Consider the following 21,656-nt stretch of genomic DNA (forward strand, 5'->3'; position numbering starts at 1 on the left):
CTATACCTGTTTCGTATCGAATCAGCATAGACGCCACCCTAGTTACAAACGATACTACTACCTGGCATCAAAAATTAGCCCTGACTTGCTATATCGAAAATGTCCAACACACGATATATCGAGCAACAATGTAAAGTTTCATGTAAATATTTTGACTGTACAGTAACGCCTAGACGTGGATGGCTGCTTTGGAGTGGATGGACCGATTGCTCGGCCACGTGCGGACCCGGAAGGCAGGTCAAGTTTCGCGGCTGTTTAGGAGCCACCCCCGGTTCCCAATACTGTCCTGGAATAAGGGAAGAGGTAAGTGATACGAAGTCATACAAACGATATAGAAAACAAATCTAAACTCTTTATTCTGTACCAGATAATTGATTGCAACGAGGGAAACTGCTTCGGCTGGAGTCCGTGGACTCTTTGGTCCGACTGTCCAGTCAGCTGTGGAACTGGAAGTCGTATTAGGTAACTACTCCCTGACTTAACTGACGTTTCACTTTTCGAACAAAATCGCTTGTAGACACAAAAGGACGCGCTGTGAATAATTTGCACCAAGTTTAAACAAATGTTTTTAACTGATATTTTATGTTTACAAAACTATAAGTCCTGTCCATTTTTTCTTTTTTACAAAACAGTTTTTTTTTTCTTTTTTGCAAAACAGTTCGAGTTTGTTACGGCGCGCTTCGTAAAACTATATATAAAAAGTGGGCAATTTGCTTGGGCCTTGCTGTATGCCCTTATCCTGTTTCGTGTTTAGTCATATTCTCACTAGCTCTACGCCTTGAGTTAAAACGCCTTTACATTATCGCAGGACGCGCACCTGCCCAGAAGATGACGAAGGCCAGGGTTCTTGTGTGGGACCCGCCGAGGATAGAGAGGGATGTTCCGAAGCGCAATGTCCGAATTGGAGCAACTGGGGCGAGTGGTCGGGATGCAGTGCCTCTTGCGTCGGTGGAACTAGGTTCAGATCGAGGTAGGCATTTATTTGGCCAACGCGCTTGCTTTTAATTTAGTCGTAAATGTATAGTAGTACGTACAGAATTGGCTTGGCGGTGTCCTTTGCCGCAATTTTATGTCGTTAAATATTACTGCCTCTGAGAGCAGTCCTGTTTCTGCTGCTGTTATTTGTCTCTTTGGTTGAGCGTTTTTCTGAGTGTTTATTAATTTATATTCTAGTGCTTTTTGTGCGCTTAAATTTGTTGCTTTAATAGCCCGCGAATTTTTGTGCTTTACGTTGTTGAACGGTGGCGGCTCTTTTCTTGACTGTATCCAAACACGCGGCGGTGCCGGTGTGTCAATTGCCTCATTCTGAATGATTTGCGATGGTGTTTTTATCGTGCCATTTGCGCGCCATATGTGATTATTGTTTTTTATTTTCTTCTTGTTGCTTTTAAATTATATGCGCGCTGCTTGACCATGCCTTTTTGGTCGCGATAATACCGCTTTTGCTACATTTTCTGCGGGATGGCTTGGCCGCATACAACGAACAATCGAACTGCTGCTGCTTCAAAAAACGTGCTGCTGCCTTTGCGCTGCCAGCGACTATAAGGCATACCTGGATGGGTAATCCAGACCCACAGAGCGACGTGTGAAACTTTAAGAACAACCGCGGGCTATTTTTATAAAGAATCTGTCGATTCGGAAACGCCGGAATCGACTGTCCCGGTATGGACACCATATCTTTTCTCTGCAACGTCGGCAAGCCATGTCCGTCCTGGACAGAATGGACGCCGAGCGGACCGTGCTCGGTCACTTGTGGAACGGGAACTCAAAGACAAAGGAGGTACATGTCTTGACCATTCCATATTTTGCTTAAAGATATTGTTTTAAAGCATTGAAAGCTACCCTACAATAGCATGCGAATCCCAAAGGTTCAAGGCATTTTTTACCAATTTATCTCAGAGTAACGACCAGCTATACAGAAATTGTAGTTAATAACAAATTAAAAATGGATTGTCCTTTTTAAAATTGGGTTGTGTGATGGTGGGTATCCGGAAAACAGGACTTTGATAAACTGAATCACCCAAGTATTTTTTGTTTTCCTCCCCTCTCTACATTAGTTATTACCTAAACGGAGTAAACTATACTAAGTTGCCGAATAACTCTCGGGTGTGACTCCCGGACTCGTTTGCAACCTGAAAATAGTTAAAGTTAAACCTAATTTTCTTTCAACAGAGAATGCGTGGATGGTACCGGATGCCGAGGCCCTAGCACTCGTGAGTCGGGTTGCCGTTTGCGCTCTTGCGCCACCTGGGGGTCGTGGCGATCGTGGTCGAGGTGCTCAACCACTTGTGAAGACGCTGTACGATCCAGAACTAGGTATGTGTAGAAGCTGCTTCTGATTTTAGAGTATAGGTCGATGTTTTTCTGTTTTTCTGTAGAAAAATAAATAAAAAATTAGACAAGAACACATATGTGAGTGGAGCTATATCAGGGTTTCTCCAACGTAGTTCTTTTTATCATAAAGTAGCTTCTCCAGTAATTAGTAGTTTATTTTATCATAAAGTAGCTTTTCTCCAGTAAGTTTCCCCTACAAAAGGCGATATATGTCTGGTATAATCAGTTTATTTAAGTAGTCCTTTTTTCTACTTACCCTATGTGTTATAAACCTGTCAAAACCAATATCCCCATGCTGTCATAATATCTCAGTTCTACATTTACCAACCCTAAACGCGTGTCGTTTGCTTTTACTTTCGCAGAACGTGTGCGTCAGGTGGCGATTGCGAAGGGGAAGGCTTCGAAGCGGTGACCTGTGGGTTTCCCCGCTGCGGCATTGTCAGCTGGTCGCAGTGGACGACGGTCAGCCGGTGTCCGGTCACCTGTGGCGGCGGTCTTGTGGTCAGGACAAGGTGACGCACGCCTGCCAGCTTGCCACCCCGAAAGCTGCCTCGGATTTGTTGTCAGGCGCACTCGGCGCAGTATTACATTCGTGCAACCGTATATTGTTATTTCTCTCGCGTTGACATTTTGTGTGTATTGCGTATTTGGTCTTCGGCGTTCCGCTGGTTACAATTATTGTACGTTGCCTACCTATAAAATCATTGTTGCAACGTTGTGAAGTGGGCCTTCAAAGTTCGGTAGTTGTCTGTATTATTACTGCTCTCCTTACCCACCAACTTTTATCCACTCTGGTCGGTACTCTGAATGAGACAATCCAATTTACTATCAGCTTTTTATTTTTCCAACAGATTCTGTCAAAACGGCGACAACTGCCCCGGCGAGGACAGAGAGCAGGTACAATGCGGCCAGGGTCTGTGCCCCACGTGGGGTGACTGGAGCCCCTACGACCAGTGTCCCGTCACTTGCGGCGGAGGTGAGTTTAAAATTATAAACGGTGACCGATATTGCAGAATTTTTAGATTATTAAAACGATTGAGTACTCTATAATGCAAAAACAACTACAATCTCCTAATAAAAAATCACTGTTGGATTCGAACTTAACTTTTTGTAAGTTCTAAATTTTTTTGGCAAAACTGTTTTCACAAAGTTTGATCTTTCTTCATTCCTGAAAAGTTTTACCAAATAAATATCGATCACAGAAGATATTTTCCGGCAACTCGATTGACTTTCCTATATAAAACTGCGTAACTTTGTATTCCACCGAAAAAAGCTTCGCATTCTTAATGACCCCGGGGTTGTCAAAAAGGTTAGATTACAACGTTACAGTAATCGCCGAGCGATTGACCAGATTCGCACAGCCTTCGTCCCCTAAACTTTGCTCGTCTCACGCCAGGCAAACAGGTGCGCAACCGCGTGTGCAACTACGGCGAAATCGGCGACGTCGGCTGCGACCTGATTGAGGACGCGAGCATGGCAAAGGACTGCGCCGTCAACGACTGCGAGTTCTGGACCCAGTGGAACGAGTATGACCAGTGCACAGCAAGCTGCGGCGCCGGCACCAAGGTACTTAAAATCATCTGCAGTTTGGAGCGGCCCTAACGAGTTTGACAACGCTCGAAACAACGTTTTTCGTGTTCCCTGTTGAAAAAGCGTGCTTTTCAATGACTGAGCTGTCTAAAAATGCATTGTGGTGTCTTTATAGTAACTCTATAGTGTTCGTTGTATATGGCCGTATTTGTCTAATTCTAAATAGAGAAATCAGGTGGCACTGTATAAAGACAAATTGTATTTGATTCTCGACAAGCTTTAGCACAACCGTGCTTCATCAGGTCAAAGTATAAATGAAATCAATTAAAATGCACGTAAAAGCACAGGCGCAAGTAAAAGGCGATAAGAATAGTGACGTCTAACATATCCACAGGCACATGCTCGCAAAAGCGTGTTACTGACGCAAAAACAATTATACTACGAGGCCTGTGCTTTATAGTGTTCGGAATCCTTAGCTACATTTTGCCGGAGACAATATTTTGAGATTTGTCAAGTTGTCTACCAACGATTTTAAGCGACTAAATTTTATCGAAAATTATGTTTTCCTAAATAACAATAGTGGGCGTAAACTAAGTTTTTTAATCCAGTAACTATTCTGTTTATCTAACTAAACAGTTGTTTCGACGACAGGATAAAACTTAAATTAGAAAATGAAAATATTCCAAAATTTTCGCGCAGCGTCGCCAGAGAGAGTGTGTCAACGGTTCCCCCGGCCTAGGGGGGTGCGCCGGTTCCGCTGAGGACGTCCAGGTATGCCGGGCGGCCAGCGGCGATTGCGCCTACTGGACCGAATGGAGCGAATTCAAAGATTGCACTATGACGTGCGGCGGAGGAATACACAGAAGATCGAGGTATACGGCAGAGTAACTTTATATTATATCGCAAGGATTTTATCGATGCGAAACTAAAAGAAAGAGTCGTAAGGTTTTAGCCAAATTCTGTGGTAAAATAAGTGTTTAATATACAAGGGTTGTTATACAAGGGTTGTTATACACACACTACTGTGACCCAAGGGAAGTGTGCTACTGAACATTTTCAAAAACATATTTTTAAAAATAGTAATCTATTCGTTTATATATACTCTACCTATTGCCTTTCCGTGCCGAGAAGATTCTTATTGTAAAGTAAAAATGTGTTGGGTTTAAGTAATGATACTAACTATTGTGTCGCGATTTTTTTGCGCGGCAAGCTAACAAAGTTTGAGAACCGCCGTGTTATGCTCAATTAGTTTATTTTTTAAGTTAATTTTTACTGCTTTTAGTATTAAAAATAACCTTTTTCAGAAAATGCATCAACGGAGTGGAGGGAGTTGATTGCGAGGGGCCCGCGGCCCAGTCCACTGCCTGTAACAACCAGGTGTGCGAGGCTTGGGGCCCCTGGTCAACTCCGGGACCCTGTTCCGTGTCTTGCGGGGGCGGCAGTCACCAACGGACAAGAATTTGCGTCGGCGGTAGTGTTGGATCCCAGGGCTGCATCGGAGACGACTCGATGGTGTGAAACGTGCACCTAACCTTGTTAAAAACGGCAGTTTTAACCCCTTGCATGACCAACACTTTGTCATAAAAAAAATTCTCGAAATCGTTTTAAAACTGGCCATGCACGCGTAATTTAAAAGCAACGGAAACGTCTAGTTAAAAAAACTTTTACAATAAATAAATACAACCCTTACAAAGTAAATATATGTTTGCGCTTCATTCACCACTAAGCCAATGCAAACATAAAGCTGATGATCTATTTTTTTAAATCGTTGAAAATAAAAGGATCAGCAGGGTCGATATTGAACAGCATATTTACCCAGTGCTCGCATTTCATACCTTCGTAAAACATCCCATCGTTTTGTCAGAACGAGGATTGCAACGACCAGCAGTGTCCCTACTGGTCCAGCTGGACCAACTTCGGCGGCTGTCAGTCGACTTGCGGCAGCGGGATCCAGGCCAGAAGAAGGGTCTGCTTCCCGCTTGGCACCGACATGACCCTGTGCGGTGGCCTAGGCCAGGACACCGTGAACTGTACGGCGCCGGGCAACTGCGCCTACTACGAGGATTGGACGCCGTGGTCTGACTGCTCGAAAACTTGCGGCGGCGGATCGAAGACCAGGACAAGGTTCTGCCAAGGTAAGCGACTGAATAAATCTTGAAGGTGTTTTTCGCTGTGCTGGCCAAGTGTACTCGATCACGAAGAATTTGTTCGTATAAGTTTCTGCTTAGTGAAAGCAGAGTCCACTCAAGACAAGTAACCTTTTTAACAGATTCGTTTCATTATGCTTTGTTTTGCTTCTGAAAAAGTTTACTTAATTTCCAATTTTTTATGAAACACTGCAAAGTTAAGCAGTTGTAGCTAGTGTAGCGCTAAATGAAAATGACAGGGGTACTAATCTAAAACTCTCCGCAGACTGGCATCCTCTGTGGGCCAAATGCTTGAAAACGGTTAGAGTATTCAAACAGGGTCAATGGGGCATATTATATTATATTACCTTAACTTTTAGACTTTTTTTTTTCCTAAATCATAGAGGTTTCCTTCAAAGATTTTTACTATTCTTACCCAGGTGGAGACCCAGGCGGCGACGGCTGCGAAGGACAGGCCGACGAAAGCCAAGAATGCAATTTGGAAGCCTGTCCGTCCTGGACCCCCTGGACCACCATCCAGGAGTGTGAGGACTGCGGCGCCGGTTCCGTGATCAAGCGGAGAGAGTGCGTGGGCGGCGAGCCGGGCGAGGACGGCTGCCTGGGCGACACACAGATCCAGGAGCCATGCTTCATCAAGGTAGAAAAAAATTGGTTGAAACATCGGCGTCGTAATAAAACCAAAATTTGACAAGAAGGCTATTTACCCGGCTCGGGTTACGCACACACCCTTCGGTTATTGTCATCATCTAGATCGGAATTATCGTCTAGTGTATATTCTTAAGGCCAGTTTACACTACAGCTGCACTTAGCTGCGCTGGGCGTGGAATTTGTATCACTACAGCTGGACTCAGCTGCGTCGGGCGTAAAAATCGCTCCAAACGTAACGTTTTTCTATAGCTGCACGGGGCTTGAGTTTAGCAAAGCGCTTTATCTTTCCGCCTTAATCCGACTTTTTACAGTTTTTCTTTTGATATAAAAACTTGCCCAATCGAAGCAATCTGATAATGCAATTGTGCACTTTGTAACCCTATGTAACGCTTTGTCTTCACAGCCTTGCGCCGACTGGGAGCCTTGGTCGCCTTGGGGTCAGTGTTCGGCCACCTGCGGTTTCGGCAGAATTCAGCGAACGAGGGAGTGCGCCAATGGGCAGCCCGGTGAGCCCGGGTGTCTTGGGGACGACGAGGAATTCGAGGAGTGCAGCACTGACGACTGTCCGGTCTGGTCCGACTGGTCCGACTACACTCCATGCTCGTAAGTACCGTTGTCGGCTCTGTTTACTTTTGTCATATAGCTGTTGTGCAAGTTCAGTCTGTACGTAGTCTTTAGGATGATGTGGTCGATGATAAAAGCGTTCATTTTGACCCAGAACTGATATGCTCAAAAGCTAAGCCTTATGTAACAGTGGTTGCGACCATTTTGACTTGAAACGCGGTACCATACAAAAAACTTAAGAAAAGTGGCATGTTGTTTTACTTTTTCGCTAATTGGTTTATTGTAATATTACAGCGAACGTAATTGAAGGAACGCACATTTCCTACACACAACGTAGGAAAACATTTCTTTATTTTGCACTGCATTCCAATCGTACACGAACAATCGTAACTAGAGGCTTTCCAAAAGAGCAAAACTTGAGATTTTTAAAGAATCTTAATACCTGAAAGCATTTCAGTTGGAAACCACTTTCTTAGCCCTTGTGAGCCAAAAGTCCAACCTCAACTCAACTTTTTAGCCTATATGGGCCGTAATCGACCGGTTTTTAATGTTACCTGTTTTCGTTCTGCGCAGGGCATCTTGCGGTGACGACGGTCAGCGACTGCGCACTCGCGTTTGTGAGAATGGCGTCGAGGGCGACATCGGCTGCAAGGGATCGGCTTCACAGACCATGAGCTGCAACGTCATGCTTTGCCCGAGCTGGACCGAATGGTCGCCCTGGCAGTCGTGCGACCGGCCTTGCGGCGGCGGCAGAAGGGTAAGCTTCTAGTCAGTGGTTCTCAACATTTTTTCTTTCATGGCCCATTTAGGTTGGAAACAATTTCTGTGGCCCAATAATTTTTATGAAAGAAAAAAAACTGTAAAATAGGTTTAGAACAATACACAGCAGAACATATTTCCAAACAGATTATTTATTTAACCGTGCATTAGTGAGACACTTGCGGCTGTACAATAAATTTACATTCCTTTTTAATTTCTCCTCAAGCATTATTCCTGTAAAATTAAATTTAGTGACACAAATGAAATCAAATCTATGTTTTGTAAAAATGGTCTGTGGCCCACTTCAAATGTTCTTATGGCCCACTGGTTGAAAACCGCTGTTCTAGTTGCTGGATAGTTTAACGCTGCGTTCGAGAGTTTATACCTGGTGTTTTCCTATGCGGGAGTTGCCGGATTCCACCGGAGCACTGCTCTTGCTTTATCGGTAATTTTTTAGTTTTTCTGCAGCGGTTTTCCGCAAATGCCTGAATTAAACAGACTGCAACCAAGACTTTGTAAACTTGTCTAATGTATAACAAGCATAACAACATAGAATTCAGTTTATTTCCTTGTTCACCTAAACCAGGGGTTCTTTTTTACCGCGGACCCCTTAAAGTTTTTTTTGCTTTGCGTGTACCACGGTAGGTAAGACATTTTCAAAAATGACCTTCCAATCAAACAGACTTTCAAAAATATGCTTCTGATTAAGGTAAAATGGAGTCTGAATATATTCACTGCTAAAACGTTTTTTTTAATTCACCTCTTTTCTTTAAAGAATGATTCCTTTTTAAATATCCACTAATATTGAATTTGGCCTTAGTGGCCCCCTAAAATTAGTTCCCGGACTCCAGTTTGAGAAACCCTGACCAAAGCGAAAAAACAATTCAATTTGTTATGGAGTTTAAAAATAACTTTTGATGCTACAAGCTGCTTTCTGTGTTGTTTGCCTTGAGCAAAAGAGTTTTCAAACCTGAAACGCCACTCGTCAAATGTAATACACTATTTATTCGCGTCGCAGGAGCACTACAGATCGTGCCAGAACGGACGGGAGGGTCAACTGGGCTGCATTGGCACCAGGACTGAGTCCGACGACTGCAACACCCAAGGCTGCGGATCGTGGAGCGAGTGGGGAGAATACACAGACTGTAATGCCAAGTGCGGCGGTGGAACTATGTACAGGGAGAGAGTCTGCCAGACCGTACCAGGAGCAGGTTTGTACAGTCGTATATAGATAGATCTTTTTTAAAAGAAGTTTAAAGCATTTTCAAAATATACCTAACCGTGGTGCGTAAGCTTCTAAATTCATGACCGTTAAGTCCAAGAACACAAAATCTTGTTTTTCAAACAATTGCCTAAACCTAATTAAGTATAATGTATAATTAATGTATCGCTGTATATTTTATTACGTGCAATCTTTTAAAATAATGACGAGTGTTCGAGAAAATCCTAATTAAATTCCTTGAATTACAACCACATCACACCAAGCGGTATTTACCTCTTCCACGGGTATTTGTCTTTCATACTTGGAGACGTGCGTACTATTACACCTTCTGGCTTGTAAGGCGATTTACTGATTTCCACGCCGACTCTCAACCCATTTCTTGTCCGCAGTTGGATACGCCTGTCCCGGTGAGCGTACCGAAGAGATGGTATGCAACACCAACGACTGCACAGGCTGGGGACCCTGGGGTTCCTACAGCGAATGCTCCCTGTCTTGCGGCACCGGCTTGAAAGCCAGATACCGATCGTGTGAAAACGGCGAGGTGAGACGCCTACTGTCATTCTACCACGGGGTGGCCGTTAAGGCGATTTCCTCGCTTAACTGCAATGCAGTAAAATGACATGAAATTTAGGCAGACCGCAGTATGACCTTGTTTGTTGTTAGTCCGTTCCTTAATATTTTGTTTCCCTTGGTATAATACCAAACTTCTGAAGTCCACTTTGTAGATATAGTACATTTGTAAGTGGTTGTACTTCTTTGAAGACTTACAATATCGACAAGAAAAACAAACCCTTGTACTCTTTTGGATAAATGTATTTTAAAAGCTTTCCTATAATGTGTTATTTTGCGATCCGGCAGCAAACCAACGACAAACGAAAGCAGCAATCTTTAAAACACGCAATACTCGTATAAAATTTTATCGTATCAAAATCAAAATTCGCCTAACTTTCAATGTCTCACTAATAATAATAGGTGGGCGAAGACGGCTGCCAGGACGGCTCTGATACGGAGACGGACACCTGTAACTCGAATCTGTGCCCGGTGTGGGGTCCATGGACCGAATTCGGTGACTGTAGCGTGAGCTGTAACGGCGGAACCACACTTCGCACCAGGAACTGCGTGAATGGCGTGCCCGGAAACACCGGCTGCAACGGAGTGGTGCAGGAGACACAGGGTTGCAACGAACAGGTGGGTTGCGATGTCTTTATTGTTATAGTGCTTGGCTACACATTTTCGTACGTTAGATGGAAATTTTCGTCGTCCGGTTTACCAGCTTTCCGTTTGACGACACAATTTTAACTTTCCAGGCTTACATTCAACCGACATGTAAAGCTACATTGGGCTAGTAGAGTTTTCGTTAGGACCAAATAAGCTATAACCGCTTCAACTATGTAGTTTTATTTATTTGACGTGGTTTATTATGAATCGCATTGTCACTAATCTCCCACATAGGTCATATTAGTGTTAATTTGCCAGTTTTAAGTTAAAAGTAAACTGCATTGTTTTATTTATTTTTCATCACAACTATTGTAGGTCATTATTTACAATCTTATATAAGCTAGGCCACAATGCTAAAAAAGTTTGTTAAAAGCTAGTAGAAAGAAAAAAAAGCTTGGAAAAGTAGGCCGTGATTTAAAAGAAATATTGACAAAGTACTGGTTAAGAACAACTTCAGCACATATCTATTCTTTTCTTTGCCAGATCGAAAAGTTTGCTATTTCCGCTATCTTTAACTTCAAAAGTAACGCCCTATCTGTTATTCTACAGCCTTGTCCCCAATGGTCGCCCTGGTCCGTCTGGACAGACTGTGACGTCACGTGCGACGGTGGTCTCCAGACCAGAAGTAGGACCTGTCTGTACGGCGACAACTGTGACGGCCTCCCATTCGATACGCGACCCTGCGCAACCAACGACTGTCGTGAGTACCTTTTCTCCTCTATTAGGCGCGTAAATGCTGCACCCTAAAAGGGCTATATTTTCTTTGTATGAAGTTGGGCCAGTGTGTGTAGTCCAGCAAAAATCTGTTCAGTCGTCTTGCTAGTCGCTCTGACGTCAGTTGAGCCAGGCATAATGACGATAAAATATTTCGTATACTTTTACAGCACATGTAAAAACTATTTTATTAAACGCAATATATAGTGTGGCTGCGCTAACTGATATTTATTTGTTTAACAAGCATACACAATATTAGCTATTTTTTTTTAAAACAAATGTGTTTACAAACAAATGATTGTTCCCTTTTGATTCTGTCTTTACGCTGCATAATGCAAAATTACTAACAAAACTTGCAGTGTTATCAATATACAGGTATTTAAAATTTTGTCGACCGCCATAGTTAACGGTAACACTACCAAGTGAAAGGGCAACTCAAATATTTAAGCCTGTCCCTTCGTTTCAACAGCCTTTATATCGGATTGGAACCCATGGGGATCGTGTACTGCGACGTGCGGTCTCTCGCGTCGTACCAGAACAAGAGCATGTGTAAACGGCGACTTAGGAATGGTCGGTTGCGATGAAGTTCCTGAAGAGTTTGAAGATTGCGATGTGGTAGGTTGGCCGTTGCTGCTTTGGTAAAACGACGTTTGCCGTTAAGGTTGCTGGTGGTTCTTGCTAACATGAACCTGTAAAGATAGAGATTTGTTTACATAATCTGTTTGGTAACAAAACACATATGTTTGGGCTTGAGCAGCGTCAATGGAACGACGTTTAGCGGTTTTACTTCATATAGTTACGAACCAATAACGATAGTTATTTTATCGAGAGGTTAACATCTAAACTAGGGCTGTCCAACATGAGGCACATTTGGCATGCGACCTAATAAAAAATGGCACGCAAGCCCCCAAAAAATACAGCCAATCGTCAAAAAAGCTAAATTTGTTATACAGCCAATTGTCAATAACAACACAATCCCTGCAATTACGACAACAAAGAATTACTTCTGATACTATAACACTATAAGTATAATATTAAAAAAATTGTTGCTCAACTTTAGCACGGGAAGAAGTTATAAGATAAAAATTGGCACGTCGGCATGTTTGAGTTGGACACCCCTGACTTAAACATTCCAACCCACCAATAACTCTCAATATGTCGCGTTGCTTTTCCAGGACGACTGCTACAGCTGGTCGGATTGGAGCCTTTGGGGCGCCTGCCTCGGTACATCGTTCGAGTTTGGCAACTTGCCCCTGACTTGCGGAGAGGGAACCACAAGGCGCTTTCGCATCTGTTCCGGTGGCACCATCGGCGCCCAAGGCTGCGAGGGACCAAACGAAGAAGAAAAGTTCTGTGACGAGGGCCCGTGTGCTTCCTGGGTCACGTGGTCGCCTTGGGGTCAATGTTCGGCGAGCTGCGACGGCGGATTTCAGGTACGGCTTGTAGTGTTTACAAACTATACGCAGTATAAGTTGATTGCTATGTGTACAGTGTACCAGGTGGCCATATGGCATATGTGGTCATACACAGCGTTCTATTTTATTTGGTCACGAGAATACGTATTATGTCTAGTCTTTGACTTTTGAGGCATTTGAAAGGAATACCTTGGCAACGTAACACTATACAGATTTAATGTCATATTTTTCGTATATTTTTTGCTCTCACGTTATCGGAACACATTTAAAAAAATATCTTATGTAAACCGTCTTCCTGGGTCGCTTTTAGACCAACCAGGGCTAATTTAAAATAAGCGTGTGATCAAAACAATGCAACAAAGACATCAAACACGGTTCGAAATAAAACTGTCGCATTTTATTGTCAGTTTTGTCACCAACAATATAGTCGGCGAAACGAGCCGGGTTTTGTTTTTCAAAAAATGACCGAACACTTATTCATAATTCTGTTTGCAGGAGAGATACAGAGATTGCCAGTATGGAATCCCCGGTGAAAAAGGATGCGATGTCGCAGGACCCAGTGAAATTAGGGAATGTAATACCCAGTTATGCGGTATGTTTACATGACTTTCTAATTCAATGTATTTAAAGCGCTTTGGTCGATTAACGACTGTTTAACCGTGATTTAAATATGTCAAAAAACAGAATTTAAAGAACTTTTTATTTTACTTGTTTTTCATCACCAGTTTTTTAAGTTTGTAGAATTAACGGCAAACAAAAAGACACAAAAAGAGTAAAACTATTTTTAAAAACTGTTTTAATGTTTCGACATTAGATTTGGTACCCGGAGACTTATTGGACAGTAAGTTTAGTGTTATCCCAGAACTAACCCCCATGTGCATTAGATTGGACACAATCTATTCTAACCAATTTTGCATGTTTACTAACCACTGAAATTCCTTGTCAAGCTGTCAATAACAAAACTGTGTATTTTGCGTAAAGTACTAACAGACAATGCTTTGTTGTTGAAATGCTAATTTTGCTATTGTTTAAAGCTTTAAAATTGAGTAACTATAACATAAAATATCATATTCGTCTTCAACCTTGCTTCAGCATGTATAAATTTTTTTTACAAATTTATTAACATTGAACTTTACTTATAAAATAAATAAATTATACGTCAGAAAAACGTTTTAGTTATTAGTTCGCATCTTTGCGTCCGACCAGAAACGACCCAAATGAGAGCAAACGCATTTGCAACAAATGCCTTAACACTTACGGCAACTCTACTGTTCTAAAATGTTTCGTGTTTTGACAACCTTCTATACTTGCGATTAGATTGCACTGTGTTGGACGTGGGCTTCATCATCGATTCCAGCAGCAGCATCGGTAAAGATAATTTCCGCTTTATCAGGCAGTTCTTGCGCGCCGTGGTCCGGGAGCTTGGAGTTGGACTTAATCGAGCCAGGGTAAGTTTCCGCCAACAACTGTTTAAAACAAGACATTTGTCTAGCTCTAGGAATGCAATTTTGGAAAAAAATCGATTGCATATTTTATATTTTGTTCTCCTATCACCCACCACCTACACACTTTAACCAACTGGCACTATCGCACTTAAAGTCATTTTTGTGGAATCTGTGGATACACACTTATGAAGCCCTGTTTGCCACAGCAATCTTTCATAGCCTTGAATTTTGATAGTTTTCGGGAAAAAGGGTACTGATCTCCTTCTCATTCTAGTAATGAATAAAGCAGAAAGTTAGGAGGTCCAAACGGATTAGAGAAACCTGCTGTACATGCGCAGCAAACAATTTGTCCCGAAAACGTCTCACAAAACCTCTTCACCGCCAAATCTCATGCACCCCTCTAAACACGCTGTTTTTCCGCCCACCAGGTTGCGGCCTTGCGCTACAACAAGGAGATCTACCCTCTGTGGAGCTTCGCACAGTCGACCAGTGCCGAGGACCTTCTGATCCGTATCAATAACATAGTCTACAACGGCACCGGTACGCTCACCGGTCAAGCGCTAACCTACGCCGCGGCCAATATGTTCACCGAGGCCGAGGGAGACCGCCCACTGGTCAGCGATCTGGCCATCGTGTTAACCGACGGACGCGCTCAAGACAAGCCGGAATCAACTGTCGACGTAAGTCGCTTCGGTTTTTTAAGCGATTCTTTTGCGTGGAATAAAAAAGATAATTGTATTATTATAAACATTGGAGGTTGGAGACTAATGATAGAGTGTTACCAGGCGTAATTTATGGCCAGCGTTAGTTTTCAACGGCCACAGATTTGTAATTTTTATGCATGTCACAAGCACCGATACACACCATTGACCAAACTTCTGCATAGTTTTTTTTCTTCTTGTTTCGTTAGGCTTGTTTTGAAAGCACAACTACCCAAGTGACCTGGCCACTTAAATTCGCCTTGGCATTTTCAGCCAGCTATAACTTCGAACGATTTTCTGTGTATTTTACAGTTCCTCAAGCAAAGAGGCATCACGGTGGTAGTAATCGCCGTCACCAACAGAGTAGACGAGGCTGAAATCAAAGCGATCGCGTCCGATCCGGACTCCACCTACGCCTTCTTCGTTGACAACTTCGAACAACTCGCCGACGTCATAATGAATGTCTCCACGTTTGCTTGTGGCAAAGGTATAGGCCCCTTCTTCGCAACGGCTGTGGATACCCAATGGCGATACAGACGCAGCCCCGTGGCTTGTTTTCCTGTGGAATTGCTAGTGGATTTAGTTTAATATTACCTTAAATCACCGTTGTATAAATATTAGAATGGCTTTAAATACTTTTAGCTGGTTTTGCGTTCGATGAGTAGCCTACCTATAGAGTATAGAATCATTCTATATGACTGTGCATTTTTGCGCAAATCAAAAGCGAATTTTAACTCCCTATCAAGGAAAACCTAAAACCAAGTTTAAAAGCCCGTTTTACTTTTTAGCCACCTGGGGTCAATGGGAACCATGGACAACGTGCTCAGGCACCTGTGGAAGCAGCACCCGGTTCCGAAGCAGACTTTGCGTTGGCGGATTCGGTGATAATGCAGGAATCTGCCCTGGAGGAGATAGAACCCAGACAGAGGTGTGGAGAAAAAATCTTGTTTACCTATACACTTACTGCTTCTTAGCTTTCAGGCATCATTCTCTTGTCTAAAACGAAAAAAATATGAAACAAATGATTAAAACAGCTATAGCGCATCGACATAGTTAAGTATTTTGTGGTCCCATACGGTTTCAGAGAGCCCCTTTAAACGAGCTATTTTGTTGTCACGCTAACCATAAAAATATATTTCATAGTTGGGAACACTATGCACGGATCTGTAATGTAGCTTGATAATGAATTGCAAACTAAGCCAAAAAGGTCGAGTAAATCAATATCATCTTGATTAATACGTTTCGATACGAGCTTGTATCTTGTCAGTTAATGTGTTTTAACTAAAGATTTCATATAGTGAAACAAAAAAGCGTGTTACCAAACCACAGTGGTTCATAGTTACACAAAACGTTGTGTTTCTACGCTCAGCTTTCTGTTTTGCTTTAATGACAAGCTGTTTTGTTTTAATGACAGCCGTGCAACACCACCCCATGTCCAACATGGACGCCCTGGGCGCAGCAGGACGAATGCTCGACCACTTGCGGCGGAGGTAAGATCGTCCGCTTCCGACGTTGTTTGTTCGGTGAGCCCGGAGATGTCGGTTGCGATGGAGTGGATCAGACAGACATCGAGTGTAGCACCCAGGTACTTTGCCCTGTTGCACTACTGAAGTGTTATGAAGTAAATTGCCTGGCTATTTTAAAGATCGTAGGACCTTAGGTCATAGGGTAACATCAAGATAAAGATTTGTTAAAGCGCTTTAAAATTCTAAAAATTTAATATACGGTAGTGAACGTGGTTCGAAAACGCAATTTTTAAAAACGCAAAAAAACAATTGAAGCACAAGAAACAAAACTAACAAATCATTTGTATTTAGCCATGCCCGTCTTGGACACCGTGGTCGCCTTGGGGAGAGTGCACCGAGTCCTGCGGAGGAGGAAACAACATCCGGACCCGAACATGTGAGAATGGTTCCCCTGGAGATTTTGGGTGCAGAGGAGAGGACATCGACATCATTACGTGCAATTCCAGGGTTTGTACTCATCTTATGACTTTTGTTTGGTCTCCGTAATGCGAGACAATTTTAAACCGTGATCTGGGTTGCAATCGTAACGGAAATGGCCCACAAATCGATACTTCAGACGCCGAGGCGAACCGCTGGTTGTAAAACTGAAGAGGAAACGTCAAAAGAAGAACATGGAGAAAACTCTACTAAGAAAAAGCATGGACATCAAGAAAGCCCATACTTCGGCTATTGATTTGGTCCTTTCCGTAACGATTCGCGCCCAGATTTCGGCCGCCAAGATAACGTCTTGGTTAACCAATAATTTATCGCTTATATCCTCAAACAAGAAACCGACCTAACCGGGCCGATTTTTTGTGAACTCACAATGCAGCTTTGTCCGACCTGGTCCGCCTGGACGTTCTGGTCGGAATGCAGCTTTTCTTGCGGATCCGGTAGATCATCAAGAAGAAGGGCTTGTCTTTATACGGCCAACCAGGCACTGTGTGTGGGATCATCAGACGAGACTGTTGTCTGCAACTCTTCGGTTAGTCTCCAACGCTTTTGGGGCGAAATACTAACCAAGGCAAATCTGTATGCTACTAACCCCGAAGATTGGCAAATATCGTCCAGGCGATTGGCTTCGATGATTAAAAAAGTCAAATTCGTTCTTCTCTCTTTCTCTTTGCTAACCCTTTTCTTTCCTCGACAATCTCGTCTTGCGCTGTCGGGGCCTTAACACTAAACTAACCATTTCAGGTACACACTAACAAAACCGCAGGTCTCTCTGCGACATTGGCGAAGTTTCAATGGAAGGTAGCTTAAAAGTGCATGGGCTGAACATATCCATAACATTGATGTCACATGTGCTATCGCGTAAATACAACGTTCCGGAGGAATAGCGTCGCCGGAAAACTAACGGTGCTTTTTGGCAAAACTTGCATGCAACTGAAGCATATTCTCGACGCTGCAGCCTCTAACAACATCAGCAACGCGGCGCAATCAACAATGCGACCATCCTCGCATCGTATTGTAACCCATTTCATCCCGACTAACACTGCATGACGCGGTGCTAGGCGTGTATCAGGTTAGGTTTGCTGTTGCTCGCTCCAACGGCGTCTCGGATGAGCCTGACAAACAAACGGGTCGTGATTGTTTCAGCCCTGTCCGCGCTGGACCGACTGGACACCGTGGAGCAACTGTCCGGTGACTTGCGGCGGAAGCAGGGTGAGCCGAACTAGGTCTTGTCAGTTTGGCGAGAACGGAGGACCTGGATGCAGGGGACTGAGAGCCGAGACCAAGAGCTGCGCAGGAGTGGTAAGCCTACTTTGAGATAACTTTTACTATATACTTTTCTGACACCTGTCTTTTGAAAAAAAGACCATATTTATACAGCCCTCGTTAAGAAAAAAACACGAACCATACTGACATCTTATTTATTCCATTAATTCCTTTCTTCAGTAGAAATGCGAGTTAACTAAAAACCGTTTAAATTTATGTGAGATTATAGTACATAGGTAACTTTAAAATGAATTAAACATTTTTCAGATTTATTCGTTTTTGTAAATATATATTATTTTCATAAAGGGAACTAAACCAGTTAAGCACATGTTCCTAATCCTAAATGTACCATGCTTTTCTTAGTTAAATTACTCAAAAGTCCTTATGAAATGCTGAAAAGCGTCAAATAAAAAAACGAGTATTTAACTTGCAATGTAAAATTCGATAGCCACAGCAAAACTACCTCCTTAACATTTTCAAGTCATTACTTGGACAGTACACATACTTAATCCCTGTAATAATTTTAGATCTGCTCAACTTGGTCCAACTGGCAGCCGTGGAGTCCTTGCAGTCTGACGTGCGGCGAAGGTGCGCGCACCAGAAGTCGAACATGCGTTGGTGACCCCGAATCCGTACCTCAGTGCGAGGGCGAAGCTGATGACTTCGAGACTTGCACTCTGAGGGTAAGCCGCTTAACATAACCGTTTACTTGATTTGTACACAAGAAAGCGTTAATGGTAGCTGATCGCTGCTTTAGTAGTAAGTTCTACAGGCTTTGTATTAAAGCTAGCGCGCAATGCAGAACTCACAATTGATCGCGAAAAAGAAAATGCACAAATGTTACCCGAAAATATACCTTACATTTTTGTTATATTAGTTAACTGAAAAAATGTAGGTACCAGTTAGCTTCGATTAATATTTGTTTTTTAAATTAGTTAGAGCACCCTTGACTTAACATTTAGCAGTGTCTTGCTGCAACAAACTAGTCAGTTTAAAAAAAAAGAACAATAATGAAAGCTTACTCTCGAAAAACTAAAATATGACAAAAACTTATAATCCTGTCGTTGTCAAACTAAAAACAAATTAAATTTATTGCACTAATTTACACGAACCGCCGTACTTTCGCGTTGCTGGACTTTTCATTCAACCGATTTCATTTTGTTTTAAAGGTTCAATGCCCGAGCTGGGAGCCGTGGCCCGAACCGCCGGAAGACGACGTTCCAGAATGTTCGCGAACTTGTGGTGGCGGAACCTACATTCAGCGGAGACGCTGTAGATTCGGGGTGGCCGGTGAAAATGGATGTCTCGGTAATCCGGCGCGACTTGCCGACTGCAACGTACAGGTGAGACATCGAATTTGTCCGTTCTTTTTCGCCTTGAAAGGCTTCAAAGAGATTGCTTGTCGTTTGTTCCTAGTGTTGATTCTGCGTTTTGGTACTTTTGCGATTTTCACGCAACAAACGAAACTGAAAAGATGCACGATATTAGAGAGTGACGATTACACGCTGCAGGTGGAAAAAAATGCAGCGGCTTAATGGCGTCCAAGAACAATTTTTAATGAACTGGAAAGACAAGCCAAAAATGTTTAACAGCTGAAACTATTTAAGTAATTAAGCCTTGAAAAAAGCAGGAAAAAAATCGTGACAGTGTTTTCAATACTTTTAAAGCATAGCTTATTTCGACGACATAATATGTGAAGCGATTTTCTTTCACAATTTACATGTAAACCCCAGACATCAGACCTAAATCGATATTCTTAAATCAGTTGGATCGTGTCGAAGGTTTTGCTAAAGATTGCACGAACCGTATGTAAAACTTGATTCCCACTACAGGACTGCAGTTCATGGACACAGTGGACTTCGTGGGGAAGCTGCAGCGTGAGTTGCGGTCAGGGCATCAGGAGAACGAGCCGACGTTGCTTCCGCGGTGAGGAGGAGGTGGATGATTGCCTCGGAGCATCTCAACGCGACGAGGCCTGCTATTCCGAAGTGGTGGGTGATTCTTTCTATTTCTTATTGCCCGTTTGTTAAGACGCACGCCAAATGGTGCGAGACTTGTCACCTGCTGCGGACAATCAGTTCCGTTTTGTTAAAGCAATTAACCTTTTTAGAATTAATATTGTGGATATCCGAAGGACGTAAGTTGCTAGGATGACTGTCGGTCGCCGACATTCGCAATTCCCTATTAAAATTGTCAATTTTTATTTGCCTTGTTTAACAATATGTTTTACAAGTAAAGAAAACTTTCACAACAATATTAGAATCTTTTTGTAGTGAATCATAAAAGGGCGCATTTTTTGTTAGGTTTGCACACATCCGTCTTAACATTGTGGACATAATGCGTGAAAATTTAAACAGTATGTTTGTCGCCCTGTACACTCGATATTTTTACTTTTCTACTCAGTGCTAAAATATGACCCCCAAAACCAAGGATGTGCACATGTTCTTGTATAAAAGCTTCATAAATTGCGCTATCCAATTGCACTAAAATAAAATGGAAAACATTAAGGTTGTCTCTCAGAGTTTAAAAGCCGTTCACTTCCACGGTTGTTAAACGAGTATTAAAAGGTCCGGTATTTTTCGTTTGTAGCTCTGTGCATCTTGGTCCCTATGGGGAAGTTGGAGCCGCTGCAGTCGATCTTGTGGAGGTGGATCAAGGTCCCAGACGCGGGTCTGCTACAACTATGTGGAGGGCGTGTCAGAATGCCCCGGAACAGCCGAGAGTTTCGACGCTTGCAACGTTGAGGTAGGTTTGCGACTGCATTTTCAACATAGGTAAAGTGCTCAAAACAAGATCCGATATAATAAATTTTGACAAAATTATTTCGTTTGCAAATAATTTTTTCTTAGCTCAAGACATTTGTTTTACCAAATAGCAAGTTGAGTGAAAACTATACACGTTTGAGAAAAATTAGCTATTAAAAAGGTAAATGGTTTAATTGAAGTCGACTCATTTGTCTACACGATTTAAGTCAAGGGAAATATTTTAACCACAATCGTAAGATCAAGTAAACTAATTCCAAAACAGTGGCTTTAACTTTAGCCTACTTATTTCTCGGCTAAAAAGGCTATACTTACTTCGATAATTTTTTTAACATGGTGCATTTAATAGATGTAAACTATTAATATTTTTCTATTAGGCAAAATATATTTAATCTCTATTAAGGTCCGCAAACTGCTAAACTTTTATTATTATGTTGTATATTGCATTTATGGCTTATTTAGCACTGCTATATTCACGTATATCAACAAATGGTATAATAACTCTACTTATATAGGACTGTCCAGTATGGCGGGATTGGACACTTTGGAGCGACTGTGACGCCGATTGCGGGGGTGGAAACAGATTGCGGACAAGAGCGTGTTCCGTGGACAGCGACGGCGTAATAGGATGTCAGGGTCCTTCAAGAGAGACTTTGTACTGTAACGGACAGGTGGGAAACGGTTTTATGTAAAGCTGAACTATAAAAATAATATCGATATATATATATATATGTTGGACATGTTAATATTAGAGAATTAAAAAAAAGGGCGAAATGTTATTTCGTCATTGTTAATTAAACTCGTAGTTTTACAGAAAAAAGAAACGAACATCTTATAAATCTTATGTTGCCACTTACCTTTGCAACTTAAAGACGCCTTAAAGTCTTTCCTATTAAAAGTCATATCAACTTACAATCAAATATATATTTAAATTTGATAATTGTACTTAGTTTTAGAAATAAGTTACTCAAGT

The 21,656-nt window shown here is 42.3% G+C and overlaps 1 protein-coding gene across 1 annotated transcript in view; it reads left to right on the forward strand.

Moving 5' to 3' along the window:
• LOC146163838 (uncharacterized) overlaps window positions 1-21,656 on the forward strand; it is a 120,984-nt gene that overhangs the window by 9,094 nt on the left and 90,234 nt on the right. The window contains exons 15-49 of the mRNA XM_083380604.1: window positions 164-303; window positions 368-462; window positions 809-970; window positions 1,625-1,780; window positions 2,173-2,316; window positions 2,697-2,846; window positions 3,186-3,310; window positions 3,731-3,900; window positions 4,564-4,736; window positions 5,169-5,376; window positions 5,729-5,999; window positions 6,431-6,648; window positions 7,063-7,262; window positions 7,797-7,980; window positions 9,001-9,193; window positions 9,594-9,745; window positions 10,177-10,392; window positions 10,972-11,122; window positions 11,606-11,751; window positions 12,312-12,569; window positions 13,047-13,143; window positions 13,366-13,392; window positions 13,869-13,999; window positions 14,425-14,676; window positions 15,010-15,184; window positions 15,486-15,625; window positions 16,112-16,282; window positions 16,515-16,670; window positions 17,035-17,187; window positions 17,802-17,957; window positions 18,449-18,604; window positions 19,091-19,264; window positions 19,754-19,912; window positions 20,511-20,666; window positions 21,199-21,354. Coding sequence (XP_083236730.1) covers window positions 164-303; window positions 368-462; window positions 809-970; window positions 1,625-1,780; window positions 2,173-2,316; window positions 2,697-2,846; window positions 3,186-3,310; window positions 3,731-3,900; window positions 4,564-4,736; window positions 5,169-5,376; window positions 5,729-5,999; window positions 6,431-6,648; window positions 7,063-7,262; window positions 7,797-7,980; window positions 9,001-9,193; window positions 9,594-9,745; window positions 10,177-10,392; window positions 10,972-11,122; window positions 11,606-11,751; window positions 12,312-12,569; window positions 13,047-13,143; window positions 13,366-13,392; window positions 13,869-13,999; window positions 14,425-14,676; window positions 15,010-15,184; window positions 15,486-15,625; window positions 16,112-16,282; window positions 16,515-16,670; window positions 17,035-17,187; window positions 17,802-17,957; window positions 18,449-18,604; window positions 19,091-19,264; window positions 19,754-19,912; window positions 20,511-20,666; window positions 21,199-21,354 — 5,771 coding nt within the window. The remainder of the gene's footprint in view (window positions 1-163; window positions 304-367; window positions 463-808; window positions 971-1,624; window positions 1,781-2,172; window positions 2,317-2,696; window positions 2,847-3,185; window positions 3,311-3,730; window positions 3,901-4,563; window positions 4,737-5,168; window positions 5,377-5,728; window positions 6,000-6,430; window positions 6,649-7,062; window positions 7,263-7,796; window positions 7,981-9,000; window positions 9,194-9,593; window positions 9,746-10,176; window positions 10,393-10,971; window positions 11,123-11,605; window positions 11,752-12,311; window positions 12,570-13,046; window positions 13,144-13,365; window positions 13,393-13,868; window positions 14,000-14,424; window positions 14,677-15,009; window positions 15,185-15,485; window positions 15,626-16,111; window positions 16,283-16,514; window positions 16,671-17,034; window positions 17,188-17,801; window positions 17,958-18,448; window positions 18,605-19,090; window positions 19,265-19,753; window positions 19,913-20,510; window positions 20,667-21,198; window positions 21,355-21,656) is intronic.

Source organism: Ascidiella aspersa, chromosome 2 (assembly GCF_963924565.1).
Source record: "Ascidiella aspersa chromosome 2, kaAscAspe10.2, whole genome shotgun sequence".
Lineage (NCBI taxonomy): Eukaryota > Metazoa > Chordata > Ascidiacea > Phlebobranchia > Ascidiidae > Ascidiella > Ascidiella aspersa.